The sequence below is a fragment of the Myotis brandtii genome, unplaced genomic scaffold (assembly GCF_000412655.1).
Source record: "Myotis brandtii unplaced genomic scaffold, ASM41265v1 scaffold208, whole genome shotgun sequence".
NCBI classification, from domain to species: domain Eukaryota; kingdom Metazoa; phylum Chordata; class Mammalia; order Chiroptera; family Vespertilionidae; genus Myotis; species Myotis brandtii.
The window spans coordinates 4,402,026-4,419,124 of record NW_005357764.1 but is presented as its reverse complement, the minus strand read 5'-3'; the positions used below and the strand labels follow the sequence as shown (position 1 = coordinate 4,419,124).

The 17,099-nt window shown below is 40.7% G+C and overlaps 1 protein-coding gene across 6 annotated transcripts in view; it reads left to right on the top strand.

Annotated features, from left to right (window-relative positions):
• ACSL6 (acyl-CoA synthetase long-chain family member 6) overlaps positions 1-16,102 on the top strand; it is a 55,964-nt gene extending 39,862 nt beyond the window's left edge. For 5 of the 6 annotated variants that reach the window (XM_014539103.1, XM_014539104.1, XM_014539101.1 and 2 more), the window contains 5 exons: positions 309-425; positions 3,247-3,390; positions 5,441-5,542; positions 6,538-6,609; positions 11,474-11,949. In XM_014539103.1, coding sequence (XP_014394589.1) covers positions 309-425; positions 3,247-3,390; positions 5,441-5,542; positions 6,538-6,609; positions 11,474-11,611 — 573 coding nt within the window. In that variant the 3' untranslated portion in view covers positions 11,612-11,949. Of the gene's footprint in view, positions 1-308; positions 426-3,246; positions 3,391-5,440; positions 5,543-6,537; positions 6,610-11,473; positions 11,950-15,574 lie in introns of those variants that run through there. The other variant, XM_014539102.1, reaches the window with a different exon arrangement.
• The last annotated feature ends 997 nt before the right edge of the window (positions 16,103-17,099 follow it).

Here is a 17,099-nt window from a genome sequence, read left to right as displayed (position 1 = left end):
TCAGTATCTGATGTGACCCCATCCAATGTCACAAAGCAGCACCTGCCGAAGGCCAGGGGGTTCCCGAGGAAGAAGAGATGGTGGAGGGAGGCCTGGGGTGGCCAGGGCACAGAGGAGAGATGGAGAGGATGCAGCTTGAGGAACTGTTGGCTGCATGGTGGCTGTTCCTGTCCTCTGTTGTCATCACTGCCGTCTGCACAGTGGATTTCCTGGGGGATAGCGTACAGTCTTCGACACTTGCCCCTGACAGCCTCACATCAGGAATCCTTACGCTGTGGGCTGAGAGAAACCGGTGTTTGTCCCTGCAGATATGTGTGAGAGGACCAAATGTGTTCAAAGGTTACTTGAAAGATCCAGACAAGACAAAGGAGGCCCTGGACAGCGACGGCTGGCTCCACACTGGAGACATTGGGCAGTGGCTGCCGGTGCGTGTGTTGGGAAGCCTGGAGCTCCAAGCACTTGGGTGGTGGGTGAAAATCTGATTCACTCTGAGGCAGGGGTCTTCTCCATGTCCTGCCTGACAGCTAGTCATTCAGGAACACCTCCAGGGATTAAGAGGTTTGTCTTTACCTTGCCCCCAACGCTTTCTCCTCCACCCTCCTGAGGCAGGAGATAGGGATCTTTGTGGGAGGATACAGTTGGAATGTGGGGCCCACTGCCTACCCTTCATGGTTTCCAGAAAGACCCGCAGTGCTGTGGAATCTGGGGGGTGGAGTACAAGGAGCAGGAGTTCATAGTTCTGGGAGGCCTGAGAAAGGCAGCGGTGGAAGCCCAGGACGCTGGTCCCCGCTGAGAAGTGGCCCTGAGCAGGAGGAAAACTTGACGCTGAGCCCCAAAATGGCTGCGTTCCTGTGGCTCTGACAGCAGTGGCTCTCATGACCATGAACAAAGCCTCATCCCTCTCTGGGACCCTGGGACTCACTTGTAGAATAAGAGTGTGAAGCTACGGGAAACTCTTTGGCTGTGGCCCAAATCAGCTTGCAGCCCAAATCAGCTATTGTGCCTCATTCTGTCATTTATAAAATGGGGATAACACCATGGCTTACCTGCACAGTTATTGTGAGGAATCAGTGAGATTATACATGTAAAGCAATTAGCACAAAGCCTGACACACAGGAGATGCTTAGTTGAAAGCTATGAGCAGAAAAGGCTCTGTTGCTGAAATGGAGGCCCCTTGTCTGACGCAGCCCGCCCCAGGAGTCTCTCTAAGGTTCTGGTGGGCGTTCTGAGATGCTGAGTTTACTGGTCACGTGAGTGGCTGGCGAGCTGTTTGCCCCTGCTTGGGTCTGTGTGCTTCCCTTTGAGAAACGCTCAATCCTGCAGCAGTTGAGGATGTTCCTTGATGTGTGCCCTGGGCCAGGGACTCTGCTCAGGGGAGAGACAGGTCTTTAGGCAGCGTCCAGTCTTTAGACAGTGCTCAGTGCGGTTGCATGAACTGAGGGCCACGCTCACCTGGGGCAAGGCCAAGGAGGACACGTGCCTGCTGGGTCTGAGTCTCAGGATATGCCCTGAGTGAGAGGAGCGACTGGGAAGGACAGTCAGGGCAGGAGTCACAGCACGTGCTGAGTGGAGAGACACTAGAGGAGTGAAGCAGTCAGTTCTAATTGAGGGCCCGCGGGTGGAAGAGGCTGACAGGAGAAGTCAGCGGGGCCCTGGACACTGATGGAGGGTAGATTGTCCCATCAGCTAAGAAAGCTTAGGCTTCAGGTCCCTTCACTTGCCTAGGCCCCTTCCAAGGTTCTGTACTTCATCTTATATTATTTTTCTTAAAGAGGATCCTCAAAGTTAGAAAAAGCTTAAAGCCTCACAAAGCCTTGGCTCTGCCATGATGCCCCATAACTTGGATGAAATGACCTACCCTGCAGGGTGTTGTGAGAAGCACGTAAATTAATTCACGTGAAGTACCTAGTGTTTTGCTTGAACTAAAAGCCCAAGACAACAGGCAGGCAGTCTGTGGGAGTTAAATTTTTTTAAAGTAATGTTTTGAAATAGTATTAGATACAAGGAAAAGGTATATATTTCTGATCCAGAAAGACCTGATTTAAAATCCTGGTTCCCCTACCTCCTAGCTGTGTGGCTTTGAAGAAGTTAAGTAACCTCTCTGATCCTCCCTTTCCTTATCTGTGCAATGGAGGTGATGACACCCAGTGCATAGAGTACCATGAATACCAAAGAAGCCAGTGTAGGGAACGTGTGTGTTGTCCAGCCTGGGTTTTGAGCAAAGCAGGGCCTGCTTGTTTTTCTCTTCTGGAGAAATGGCTCTGGTTCTGGTGGGTCATAGAGATGGGGCACGAACAGAGTGTGTGCAAAGGGCTGGCCGGTCAGGAAGTGGTTTGATGGAGAGAGGCTTGTGAGCGAGGGTGGATGAGCCTGACTGCGGGAGGTCCCAGGAAAGGCAAATGGCAAGGCCATCTCCAGTGTTAGGGCTTGGGGGCTGGGACAGGCGCGAGGAGGGCAGTGAGGAGCTTCCTTTGGGGGCATGTCGCATATGCAACCACCCTTGTTTCTGAGTCCCGAGGAGAGTTAAGTTCTGGGTCTGGTGCTCAGTGACAGGTCTGGCTGGAAGCTTAGACAGACGTGGGAGTGGCCAATGAAGAGATAAATGGTGCTTAACCTCAAGGCGCATGTCAGTGGAGGTGAGGAATGTGCAACATTCAAGGTTGAGCCAAAGGAGAGAGACCCACTTAGGAAACTCAAAAAAGGTTGAGGGGAGGCAGGGAGGTCAAGGGGGTCCTGGAGACCAGGAGCTCAGGCACTCACTGCCCAAGGGGTGGCCTGCCTGCTGCAGAGGCCCTGGCCATCCGGCTGGTCAGGAGGGACTCACTGGGGGCTGTGTGCTGTGGGTGGAGAGGCACTCTTTGGGGTTGGGGCAGTAGCTGGGGCAGTAGCTGGGGCGAAAGTAGCATGGCTTAAGGGGGAAAATCTGAAGATGCCGTGAGAAAAGGGACAGCTAGAGCAAGGGCCTGGGCGAGAGGGAAGCCCTGGTGGGAAGACAAGCGGGCCTTCTGAGGAGGAGGGCGGCAGGGTGGGAGGGGGAGCAAGGGAGGGGGTAAATGCTGAGGTCATTCAGGGCAGAGCTTGAGCCATCAATCCCTGTGCACGGTGGCTGTCAAGAGCAGAGAAGTCACAGAGGAACAGATCTGGGTGGAGTCTGCAAGGTGGGGCAGGACAGGAGTGAGGGACTATGGCACTACGGAGTGATGGCTTGAGGTTCAGAGGATGCCATCTGTTTGTCCAACTCCACAGGCGGGAACTCTTAAAATTATTGATCGGAAGAAGCACATATTTAAACTTGCTCAGGGAGAATATGTTGCACCTGAGAAGATTGAGAACATCTACACCCGGAGTGAGCCTGTGGCACAAACCTATGTCCATGGGGACAGCTTACAGGTGAGTCCCCTGTGCTCCAGCCCTCCCACAGGTGCTGGGCCTGCTGAAAAATCTAGAGTTAGCTCAGAATGATTTCCTAAGTATTTGGTATTTGATTAAGTAGTAAACATTAATTTCTAATCAGACACTATATTCACCTACATATTAGATTATGAAAGAAAATTCCTTGTTAAAGAAGAAATCTTAATTATTTAGGGTTTGATAAATTGCAATTAGGCGATTAAGTTGCTTGAAGTTATAGTAATGGACACTCCCACTACTTTTAACTTCATGTGTGTGTGTTTTTAAAAATTTGTTTGTTTTTCAATTACAGTTGACATACAATATTATATTAGTTTCAGGTGTACAACCCAGTGATTTGATATTTGCATAACGTGCAACATGATTACCCCAGTAAGCCTAGTACCCATCTGTCACCATACATAGTTATTACAATAGTGACTATATTCCCTGTGCTGTACCCACTACTTTTTTTGTTGTTGTCGTTAATCCTCACCCGAGGATATTTTTCTTTTTAAATATATTTTTATTGATTTCAGAGAGGAAGGGAGAGGGAGAGAGAGAATCATTGATCAGCTGCCTCCTGCACACCCCCTACTAGAAATCGAGCCCACAACCCAGGCATGTGCCCTTGACCGGAATTGAACCTGGGACCCTTCAGTCCAGAGGCCAACGCTCTGTCCACTGAGCCAAATCAGCTAAGGCCGAGGATATTTTTTCTATTGATTTTTTTAGAGAGAGTGGAAGGGAGAGGGAGAGACAGAGTGAGAAAAACATTGCTGTGAGAGAGACACTCCCGCACACGCCCCGGATTGGGGCTGGGGATTGAGCCCGCAACCTAGATATGTGCCCTTGAGAGGAATTGAACCCGAGACCCTTCAGTCCAGGGGCCAGTGCTCTAACCATTGAGAAAACTGGCTACGGCTGTACCCACTGCTTTTATGTATGTATGTATGTATGTATGTATGTATGAGAGAGAGAGAGAGAGACTTCTTGCATGTGTCCTGACCAGGGATCGAACCGGCAACTTTGGTGTATAGGGACAACGCTCCAACCAACTGAGCTACCTGGCCAGGGCTTGTATCCACTTTTAACTAATATTCTACCTATTTCTAAGAGGAATTTTGAAATAAGTTGCTGAAGTAAAATTCAGAATTTCTACTGTTTTGATTTTGAAATATGCAAATGAACTTTACAGATAAATAGGTATAATATTGCAACAATGGCACTGATGATGATATAGCCTAATATATTATTGTAATATGTTAATTAACGTGGTTTAGGATTAAATTATTTGGAGAGGATTTATTATTCTGTTTTCAACATCATTTAGATTTAAAATCAGAAAGATCGCTATGAATATAGTCTTTGCATTAATTGGATTGCTATAATTAAATATTATGAAATTATTTTTCATCATTTAATGAAGCATGTTAATGAAATAAAAGACCATATTAATTTTAAAATGTCAGGAAATCCTGAGAAACATATTTTGGTTCATCGAGTTGTTTGTTTACCATCCTGAAGATGTACTCATTTGAGTTTTGTATGAGAATTAAAGGTACATGTAGGTCTAACTTTATTGATGCTTAATCTCCTTAGGTTTATTCTTTATTAATTTTTTTACAAAGTTAGGTAAATATCAGAAAATAAATAGTCAAGAATGTGTTATATATTGGTGGAAATGTTTCATAACATAGCCATCTACTTATTTTTAGAAAAGGGTAGAGTCTGAGCATACCAAGAGATTATTTTTACTGCTGGACTACAGATAACCACTTTAAAAACTTTTTTCATTAATATTGTATGTCAACTATACTTTAATAAATGTTTAAAAATAATAATATAAGGGCTTTTGTGATGATAAAAAGCTTTTGTCAATTTTGGTGATTGTTTTATTTTGGTGATTGGTATATCTTGTACTACTATCTTTAATTTTGTATCTATTTCAGAAACGTTTTAATGTTTTTAGAAAAAAATCAAAATAAATATGGTGACTAGGGAAAAAAGTGCTTTCATCATGACTTGTTTTTCTTTGGTGGGATTGCAGGCCTTTTTGGTGGGCATTGTTGTGCCTGACCCTGAAGTCATGCCCTCCTGGGCACAGAAGAGAGGAATTGAAGGGACATACTCAGAGCTCTGTGTAAATAAGGTCTGTATGGTGGGGCTGTTTCCTAAAAGGTTGCTGGGCCTTTTTTGATACTGCATTATGAGAGAACAGGAAAATAGCAGACAGGCGAAATTCGAACATGTAGGGAAATTTCTAACTTTATACATGGTGGGAATTCTAAACCAGACTCACATTTCTTCTTAGAAAGCTTGATAAAACTATTGAATTTTCGAGCTAGACGACATCACAGGAAGTTTGTCCAGGCCTCTTGTTTTGCAGCTTGCAGGAGAGTCCACAGAGGATTGCGGCTTGCCCACGGCCACACAGCTGGTTAACAGCAGTGTCAGATGTGAGCTTAGGCCTTCTGCCTACTGGCCATGCTCTCTCCAAGTGTGAGGTGGATTTTGTATCTACTGGGCTTAGAGAGACAGTCATGGAATTGAAAAAGTAACACAGTTCTTCATGCTTAGAGCATTAGCCACTCACACCTTAAGAATCTTCGTGGTACATGGAGGGAGCTCTGGAAGAGGATCTCTGTGCTCTGTCTCAGCCTCAGCCCCTCCAGTCACATGGTCCATTTCTTAGCAGCAACCACAGGCCCTATCGATTCCACTAGGCCCTGGGCTCTTCTGGGGGTTACGGGGCCCCTGGGACTCACCAGGCTGACCAGAGGGCCACTTAAAAACATCATGTTGGGCCAGGGGCGGGGGCGGCAAAAAAACAACAAAAAACATCATGTTGACTTGGGGTGCTGAGCACACAATACAATATACAGATGGTGTATTATAGAATTGTATACCTGAAACCTATATAATTTTATTAACCAATGTTACCCCAATAAATTCAATTAGAAAAAAATCAAGTGGTCCCTTAGCCTGTCACTCCTTTGGGCATGCCTGGTACTTCTTTGCCAGATGAGAGGTGGTGTTGGCATGCTGCCAGGGAGTGTCAGCTCCAGTTGGAGGTGTGGGAGGGAGAGTGTGTTGGTATGAAATGTGTTTTTGATATTGTAATTTTACCTATATGATTCAATTCAGGAGCTGAAGAAAGCCATTTTGGAAGATATGGTGAGGTTAGGAAAAGAAAGTGGACTCCATTCTTTTGAACAGGTAACTGGAACCTTCCCCATACTTGTTTCAGCCCTTCACGCAGTGATGAAAATTAAACTAGCCCACAGTGACCCTGACCTGGATTCCCCACCCTCCACGCTGTGGCCTGCAGGCAGGCTTAGCACCAACAGACCCCTGAAGGCCAGTTCTACCCTGACGGCAGCAGCCTGCGTCCAAACTAAAATAGGTCATATATCGAGTGAGACTGCTCGTTGTCCTTGTAATCACAAATGTTCATAAAGCTGAAATATTACCCTGGCCTTCACCACCGGATCATGTGTACATGATCTGTCTCCAAGATGCCTGCGACTGCCCAGGCCAGATCCCTGTGTTATTTTTACTTTTATGGGGACACTCTTCTTGACTACCGCAGGCACGCTTTCTTGCTAGGACATCGGAAAAATTGTGCTCCTTGGGCCAATGATCCATTAGCCCAGCATGCCCTCTACAAAGAGGAAGAGACAAAGAATATATTAGGAGAGGACACAGTAGTCCTCTAAGACCTTTTGTCTTTGCTAGGTTGGGATTCTTACTGTAACTGAGTTCATAAGCATACTTTGTCCTACTTGCATATACCGTTTATACATCCTCTTTAATCAAAAATCCAAAAAGAAAAATTTATCAAGCAGAAAGATACTAATATACTGATTTTTAATGTTTCCTAGTATGTAATTAACATAATTGTTTTTCATAAAACGGTTTCTCCAATAGGGTACACCTGGAACCTATATAATTTTATTAACCAATGTCACCCCAGTAAATTCACTTTTAAAAAATCAAGTGTTCCCTTAGCTTGTCACTCTTTTGGGCATGCCCAGTACTTATTTGCCACATAAGAGGTGGTGATTGGCATGCTCCCAGGCAGTGTCAGTACTAGCCCAGTGTAGTATTAGGGATCTGCAAGGCTTATGAGAATTTTAAATTTTATATGCTCATTTTGATGATAACATAAAAACATTTTTAAAATCAGTCTTAAATATAAAACTCTTGGAGCAATTGCTTGCAATTAAAAAACATTTCCACAGTTTAAGATTAATTTTTTTTAAGTTTCAAACTAAGGGGTCTGAGAATAGTTTATTTTGTTTGTTTTGTTTTTTTAAATAGATCTTTACATTAACCTAGCTTGAGAAACATTACATTACTCTCATCTGACAGCATGTTTTAGGGCAAATAAGACCTGGATGAATAAATCTTCATAAAATTATAAAAATAAAAATTATAGAATCTGAGATACTCAGCAAGTTATATTTATCTTTCTGAATGAAAGGTCAGTCTGGCATAATAATTATTTAAATTTCTAAATTTGGTAGAACTGACTTTATTGCCCTTCCATAAGGAAGCTGTTGACCAGATTGAGCAGGGGCCACAGACTGGTGGTTGGAGGCCTGTCTGGTCTGGGCCTATGTGCTCGCCTCATGGGCTGGCTCTGAGGGCACTGGGGATGCAGGAGGTCTGGGACAGGATTACTAAACTGATTAGTTCCTGTGACTCCTAAGGCCTTGCACGCCCCCTTCTGGGTTTGGGATGTATGACCTACCCCAGGGCATGTGGGGAATCATAATATCTAGAATCCTCTTCCTGAAAAAGACTACCAACTCTTAAGCTTATGTTAAAAAGGTACCTTTGGCTATGTTTCCAGTGTTAACCATTGTGCAAGTTAGAGCTTTCATTGAGAGGAGACATGTTTTTGACTTTCCATAAGCCTTAAGCAGAGTTACTGCTCTACTAATCTGCCTTCACCATGGTAACGTCAAATACAGAGAAGTCATGTGGCACCTGAGAGGCCTGAGTTTTATTGCCAACTCTGTCACCTCTTTGTTGGTCTGTGGCATCCTCCCCACCACAGCCAGTGTGTGCCCTCAGCTGACCACAGGAGAGCAAACACCAGGCCTCATGCCAGAGGAGAGTCCGCTGTTGTTACAGAGTTCAACAGAAATTGAGTTAACCCATAATCCATCGTCAGCCTGTTCTGTCCCCTTTCCCGCAAATGTGAATGATCAATTAAGGCTTAACACTAATTTTTTAAGAAATATACATACACAAAGATAGGTATCCAAGTCCAAGGCTTAAATCATTCAATAAAAACTTTAAGAGTTCAGAATTACTGGGCAGGATTGATATGAATTAAACTTTGAATTAGATAAAATATTAATGTAAATTAATTTCCAGAAACAGACAGTTCCTAGAACTAAGCCAACCATTAATTTATGGTGATCTTTGGAAGATATATTTTAATGAGTAGGTAGGAAGCCTTTAAAATATCAATAATTTTTTAATGTAGGTACTTGGGGAAGTATTTGAGCATACTTAACTCTGTTTTAACCATTTTTCTTGACTTTTATGTGCTTTATTTGCATAGGCAATACAAAGTAAACTTCAACACTTAATAGATTTTTCAAATTCTGACTGGGAAGTCCTCATTAAAAATATTTTATTGTATTTCCTGTCATTGAAATGAGTACTTACCTAATGAAAGTGCCTTTAAATTAGAAATGAATTTAGCATTTTCCTAGTTAATTTAAATATTTTTTCTACTCTATTCTCTGTCCTCAATTATTCACTCTGTGTTTATTATTTATAAGCAATATTGTATATTAAAAGTATTTCATTATAAATTATGAAAAGTTCTGTGCTTTAATAAGTTGGCATAAATTGACACTTTTCAGATATTTTATTCCAATACAATATTTAAATTTACAGTACTTTTTTTTTAATCCTCAACCAAGGATATTTTTTCCATTGCTTTTTTAGAGAGAGAAGGGAGGGATGAAGGGGGAAGGAGAGAGAGAGAGAGAGAAACATCAATGTGAGAGACACATTGATTGGTTGCCTCCCTCATGCACCCCAACCAGAGCCAGAGATCAAACCTGCAACACAGACATGTGCCTTTGACCGGGAATCAAACCTGCAACCTTTCGGTGCGTGGGCTGACACTCTAACCACTGAGCATCACTGGCCAGGACATATATTGAGTTTTTTATCTGAAAAATCAGTGAATGTAAGGGAGAGTTTTCTCAGCAAAGAATTCTTTGCCATCTCAGAATTTCCTTCCTTTTTACAGTGAATAATGTTCCACATTTTGCTTATCCATTCATCCACTGATGGACATTTGGATTGCTTCCACATTTTAGCTATTGTGAATAATGCTGCTGTGAACATGGCCATACAATTGTCTTTTGGAAACCTGCTTTCAGTTCCACTTTTGGGGAATACCCAAAAGTGGAATTACTTGGGTCATATGGTAATTCTATTTTTAAAAATTTGAGGAACTGCCATACTGGCTTCTATAGTTGCTGCGCCATTTTACATTTCCACTAACAATGCACAAGGGGTTCCAATTTCTCTGTCTCTTCACCTACACTTTTTATTCTCTGTTTTTTTGTTGATGGCCATCCTAATGGGTATGAGGTGGTATATACATTGATTTTTGAAGTAACATTTCCTAATTGTGCCCATTGATTTTATTAACAGTTCTCATAGGACAGTAGCACCTGAAGCAATGACCTCTCTCTTGTTTTCCTGGCTTTTGTAACCCACATTCCAGTTCCTTTCTTCTTCAGTCACTCCTCCCTGTCTCAAGTCTAGGCTGCAGTTCTGTCCTTCATACTAATACTTATATGGCCAATGTCCAAAGACTGCTTGGTGTCTCAGAATCATTTCAAACTTTACATGAATACTTGATCTTCCCACCTCCAAAGAATCTTTCTGCTCCTCCAGTTTTTCTGCCCAAGCAGAAACCTAGAACCATCATCATCTCTTCTTTACCACTTACCCAAACCAATTCTAAGACCTGTCCTTTCTACCCCTGAAATCTATTTCTGTCTCCATAGCAAACTCGTGGCCCAAATCACCAGCAATCTTGCCTCTTGGCTGGTCTTCCAACTTCCACTTTTACCTCACTTCAATCCAGTAACAGATTAGTCAATCTAAAGAGCCATTCTGGTTCTGTCTCTCGCTGTTTAGCTTAAAAAAATTATTTAGAGTATTATTTCCAAATTCCCTACCTTGGCATATTAGTCCTTTATAATTCGGTCTACCTCTCCAGCCCTATCTTGCTCTTCTTCATTTGTACTACTAGTATGTGCTTCAGCCTATACTTGCAATGTCCCAAATGTGCTCTGGCACGTGCTTCCTCTGCCTGGAGCACCCTCCTTCTACTCAGACCATATGGCAGCAACCACTCCCCTTCCCCTTGTTATCTTCATCTGGCTAAAGCCTATTTATCCTTCAGAGTTCAACTTGGCATCTCTTTTCAATGAATCCGGCCCAAGCCTGGGTTAGGTGCTCTATCAGAAATACATTCAGCTCTAACAGAAAAACCACAGTGTCTTAAACACATAGGATGCATTTCTGTGTTTTTTTCTCACATAAGAAGGCCAAAGATAGGCCATCCAAGGTAGGTACAGGTCCTCAAAGACCTAGGCTCTGCCTGTCTTCCTACTCTCCATTCTTAGTGTGTTGGCTTATCACCTAATGGTCACAAGCTAGCTGCTACAGCTGTGGGCATGGTTCATACTCAAGAAAAGAAAAAAGGAGATCGACTAATGATTGCCCAGTGTGTCTGCTTTACTGGGTGTGACTGCACTCCCTGAGGGCAGGGGCACCCATGATTACTCTTTGTGTCCTCAATGCCTGACACAGAGTAAGCAACCAATTCATTTCTGCTAAATGAAGGAGTAAGAAGGAAAAGAAGGCAGCTTTTAGACATGTCAAATAGGCTGACATGTTATTAACATAGTTTTAAAAAGGCATAGTGTATTTTTATCGATAGAGCTATTCCCATGTGCCTGTTTACTTTTGTCATGTATGCTATAAATGCTGTGTTATATTCCTGATAAATATGTGTTCTGCCTTTGGTTTTTAGGTAAAAGCCATTCACATCCATTCTGACATGTTCTCAGTTCAAAATGGCTTGCTGACACCAACACTAAAGGCTAAGAGACCTGAGCTGAGAGAGTACTTCAAAACACAAATACAAGCGCTCTACTCAACCTCCATGTGAAGTGCAAGGCAAGTTCTGCTCAGTACAGTGGACTGTGTAGCAATATTATAATTATTCATGAAAGTAATGAGTCAGAATGACACAGCTGAAAATGAATAAGCACGTGACTTTACGACTGAGCCTTTTCCTGTCCCAAGAAGTCTTTAACAATATTTTCTCTATCATCACTGAGTACACTTTATTTTTATTAAAATGATATTGTAGCAAGCTGCTAAGAATATTGCAAATGGCAATGTAAAAATCAAGACTTTCCTCAAGAACTATGTACCACTAAAAGAAATATATTCTCAATGTTCATAGCACTCCTATTAAACATAAAGAAAAAAACATAACTGATATATTGTACTTAATTACTTGTGGACTAGAAACCAGATACAGCAAATATCCAGGCAATGTGGACTACCTCATTCAATAACCGATTGTCAAAATCATAATTAAATCAGATTTAAAAATTAAAACTAGGTGTGCGGAATCATACTAAAGTGAAATGTGATAGCTCACATTCTACATAACTAGATTCTTCAAACATGACAATCCTTGTTGATGTGAAAAAAAAGTTTTCTCTCTAATTTTTATGTTTATTCGTAAAAATGCAAATTCAGATATTCTTAAAACTAATGTTATATTTATATAACATGTCACAAAAATCTTTCAAAACATTTTCTCATTTATAAGCTCATTAAAACATTCAGAAACAACCTAGAAAAAATGTAATGTATAACTACTTCAAGAATAGTATGTGTACATTTTTGGACTTTTTACCACATTAATTCTAAAAGCTGTCTGTTGACTCTACAATGAATGGACCTGTGGAGAAGATGTGGGAAGAGAAACCCAGAATTATTTCTCAGGGTGGGCAGCAATTAATCTAACTATGTTCCTTGCTGGGTTCTTCCAGTCTTCCATGTTCAATATGTCCATGTTTGGCCTGGGAAACCCCAAATGGCTAAAATTCTGAACAATTTCACTTTCTTTCAGTAAGACTATCAAGGCATGATGTCAGGAGAAAGGAATGTTATTTCCAAGTAAAGTAATTTTTCCACAACATAATTTTGAATAACCTCTTCAAATACCCCATGGAAAACTTTTCAGTCCATCATAGATAAATGTCTTCTTGGGGCATAATTCCATTCATAAAATCTGAAATGCTTCTAAGCTTAACCACAAAAACCTCCTCTCTTGCATTATGTATTTAGACACTTCTTGCACCTGGGTGTCAATAATTTCACATAATTAAAGCCCAGCATGAGCAGCAATTAAGGTCCAAGCTACAGACGGAGCATCTGCACAGGGAGATGTCCCTAGGAAAGTGTTTTATTTTTTTATGCTTTATTTTATTTTGTTTATTTTAGAGAGAGGGAAAGAGAGAGAGAGAGAGAGAGAGAGAGAGAGAGAGAGAGATTTGTTGTTCTACTTATTTATGCATTCATTGGTTCATTCTTGTATGTGCCCTGACCAGGGATTGAACCCACAACCTTGGAATAACGGGGTGACGCTCTAACCAGCTGAGTAACCCGGCCAGGGTGAAAGTGTTTTCTTTAGAGACAGAACTCTGAAAGCAGAGATGGGGGCAGTGTTCACAATCCAGAAGCCCCTTTCCCCTGGAACAAATCCATACTGTAAGTTACCAGCTGCGTAATCACATAGGCCTTCTGGATGAGTGTGTAGCAGTGATTACACACTTCCAGTTCATTCTTGGAGAAGTGGACCACGGCTTCATTGGATATATTTATCCAATTTTTATATGCATTCCTTTGGCATATTGTCTTCGCATACCCACTACTTATACTTACAAATTTGACTTTTTGTAAATGAGCTAGTTCTATGCACATTAATTTTTAAAGGCATTTCTAAATAAATACTAGAAAATGCCCAAGGCCACATCTACATAGCGTTGTTGTTGTTTTTTTACACTTAATATATACTTGACTAATTAAAAGGGAAAATCATCGCCTGAATTGAATATTCATACTATTTTAAAGGCAAATAGCTTCACATCTTGAAAAAATTGAAGCTGTTTCCCATTGTCCTTTCATTTAACATAACTGCATAGTTGGCTTTGTTCCCAAAAGAATTTTGACAATGTCATATAACCAAGTTATTTAAAACTTATTTTGATTCTATTTATACTTCATAATAGTTAGATATGATTGAATATAGACTACTTAAGATTTCTTCTTTTTCTCATTTTGAAGATCTTATGTTTCTACCAGCCTTCCTGATCTGTGTGAAATCACCACACTTGGGCCAATAAATAAGTTACTGCAGATGTGCTGAGAAAAGTGAACAAGGGACCCTAAATATATTGCATGTAAAGGGTGTCCCAAAATTCACGCAAGAAGTAATTTTGATAGAAAACACAGGTTTATAATTAAAAATTGTAAATTTTTTATTGATTCATAAAGTATACAGTATAGGGTTATGTATGGAATAGCATATCGGGTAAATGGCCTCCGAGAGCTTCTCGAAATGTCCAATTCTTGACTACAGTGCCGAATTGATGTCCCTGGACTCTCAGCAACACTCTCATGAACTGCTTCGATGTTTTGTGTTGAACGACTTGTTGAAGGACAGCCAGAGTGTTTAAGATCACTAAATTGATCCAGTCTCCCTAAACTTTTTAATTAATCTCTTCACAGTTGATGAAGTTAAATCACTATTCTGACCATATTTTGCACGAAAATTGCGAACTGTAGCTGCCAAACTTTCATTATTTTTAAAATATTGCTCAACAATGAAAACGCGTTGTTCTTTCGTGTAGCGCTCCATTTTTAATAACCCTGAACTATCAGCTGTCACGCTAGCTTTTTTTTTCGTTGGCAACACTTTACGGCACAAATGGCATAAAATTCAAATTTTGCGTGAATTTTGGGACACCCTATACCAGTGGTCGGCAAACTGCGGCTTGCAAGCCACATGCGGCTCTTTGGCCCCTTGAGTGTGGCCACAAAGTTTCAATCGCACTGTACTTGCGCGCCCGCACGTGGTATTTTGTGGAAGAGCCACACTCAAGGGGCCGCAGTTTGCCGACCACTGCCCTATACCTTTATCTGTTCCTCTATTTAACTCCACTGAACTTTTTAATAAAGAAGAAATGAAACAGTATGTATTAATGAAAAAATTCTTCTTGCTTCAGATTTCCCAACTTTATTTAGAGGAAAAACGTTTTTATTTCTCTTTAACCAACATAGAAAAAAGCTATGTACTTAAGACATTCACCTTCACAATGGATGTCAGACCAATTTAAGTCTAAAGGTATAACAGAGATCAATTCCTTAAGCATAAACATGTTCTTAAACACTTTTATGTTTCTCATTCAAATGTGTTAGTAAATCACACATTTTACAAACGAATCTTGTGTATATTTTAAAATAGAATATGCACCAATTTTTTTCCTTTTGCCATAAAAGACATCTCTATATTATACTGTGATCTCCCCCCGGGTGAGAGGAAACTCTGACCAGGTGTGGTGTATAGGCCTAGCTCCAACAGTTAGGAACTCACAAACTCAGGAGTCCAAGGAATGAATGAATATATAGAATGCCTCCCTCACATGAGCAAGTCAACCTTTCATTCCTAATTTAGGTAAAACGGCAAGCATGAGAAAAAATAGAACTTTCCATTGCTATTTTTATAGTCGGGTGATGTTTTAGCAACTTGAAGTTGGCACTTAACTTGATTGTATTACCCATCGGAGAACCAATAATCTTAATTTTCTGCAGTAAAGAAAATGAATTATTCTTTATTTTCCAAATGTATAAAGCACAAATGTGATCTAGTTATTTAGAATACAAAATGCTACAAAATGAATGTAAAGAATGGGAAAATGTATTTTTGCATGAAAACAGACTACTTATAAACTTGCTTAATTATCTCAGGAAAAAATGAGTAATCATATATAAAATTGATAAATTATATGTTGAGCTAAGTTGCTGCATTTTCTTGCCTGTTTTTATTTTAAAGGAGCATATACATGAAAGAACAAAATGATCCTGGTAGTCTGAATTTTCTCTCAAGTATGCTGCACAGTCCTTTCTGTGAATCTACAATCAACTGCAGTAAGAATGGGATTAGCCTCCAAGTGAGGACAAAGTCCCAAATGGGAAGCTTCAGTTAGACTATATGCATGGTTGTCACCCAGAGGCAATAGATAAATACCTGGCATACAAGCATTTCTAAACCTGGTCCCAAACTGAAAAGGTTTTCATGAGGTGACGGTTGCTTTTAAACATTCATTTGACTGGTTATTTTAATTTTCCTTGTTAAGTCATTGCAACAAATGCATGAGGGGAAAAACGGATATTTTTTGAAGAATTGCTTATTCTACTTTCAATTTTTAAAAAGGAGATTAAAATATTACTTTTTAAATATGCATAAAAGTATCTTAACTATAGTTATATTTTAGTTGCTTTGTTATAATAGCATGCATAACAAATATAAAATGCATTTATGAAAACTTTTGTAAAAAATAAAGATTTTTTGTTTCTCAAAGTTGCTTATAATTATTATTTTATGTATTCATATCATATAATCCCATGATGTTAGTATATTTGGTCATCATCAATGGTAGTACTTATGGTAAACATAGTATCAAGCCATGTCACTAGTCTGCATACTCCACATCCTCTGTAAGGGTCCCCAAACATCAAAAAGCCTTATGGTCCCCCAAGAGGCTCTCATTTGCTTTGTACATTTGCTGCTACCAAATGTGTCCTGGATTTAAATCACTTTTATACTTTTAAAGAATATGGCACAAAAAAGGAACAAAGAACTGTATTCAAAGTTTCCATCATGATGGCCCATAAACAGTATTTCCATAATGTCTTTAACCTACATACTAGATAACAGGCACACTTTCTTAAAATGGTATGTTCTGCCATTCTAAATTATGCAGATTCTGCCTTCTCAAAATTTTCTAAGCCTCCACTCTTTATTCCCACAGCTTTTAGTGTAATTGGCTCCACTCTCATCTGTTGTCTGGAATATTACAGTGCTTTCTTAATTAGTCTTCGTTTCCATCCCAGCTTCCTCAAATTTTGCCATCCATATTTCAGTCACAGTGACTTTTCTAAATTGAAAATCTGGTCATGCCACTCTCCTGCTTAATATTCCTTCAATGACTTCCCACAGTTTCCAGAATAAAGTTCAGACTCCCTGGTTCAGCACACAAGGCCCCAAACCTCTTCTCGTGCCCTTCCCCCACAGACCCTTGGCTGCAATCATAGCAACTACTTTTTGTATGTAGTGTCCTAAAAGCATCATGTTTTTCTGTGCCTCCTATGGTCCCCTTTTTGTAGAATGCCCTTTCCTTTAATCCCTCTAACTCCTACCATTTATCTCTTAAAACTCAGCTCAAGTACTCTTTTCTCTTGGAAGCTTGCCACATGGCTGACTGGTTGATTGTCCCTCTGCCCACTCCCACTCAGACTGTGAGTTGCTTGAGTTTGTAGCAGAAAGTCTAGGCCAGTGATGGCGAACCTTTTGAGCT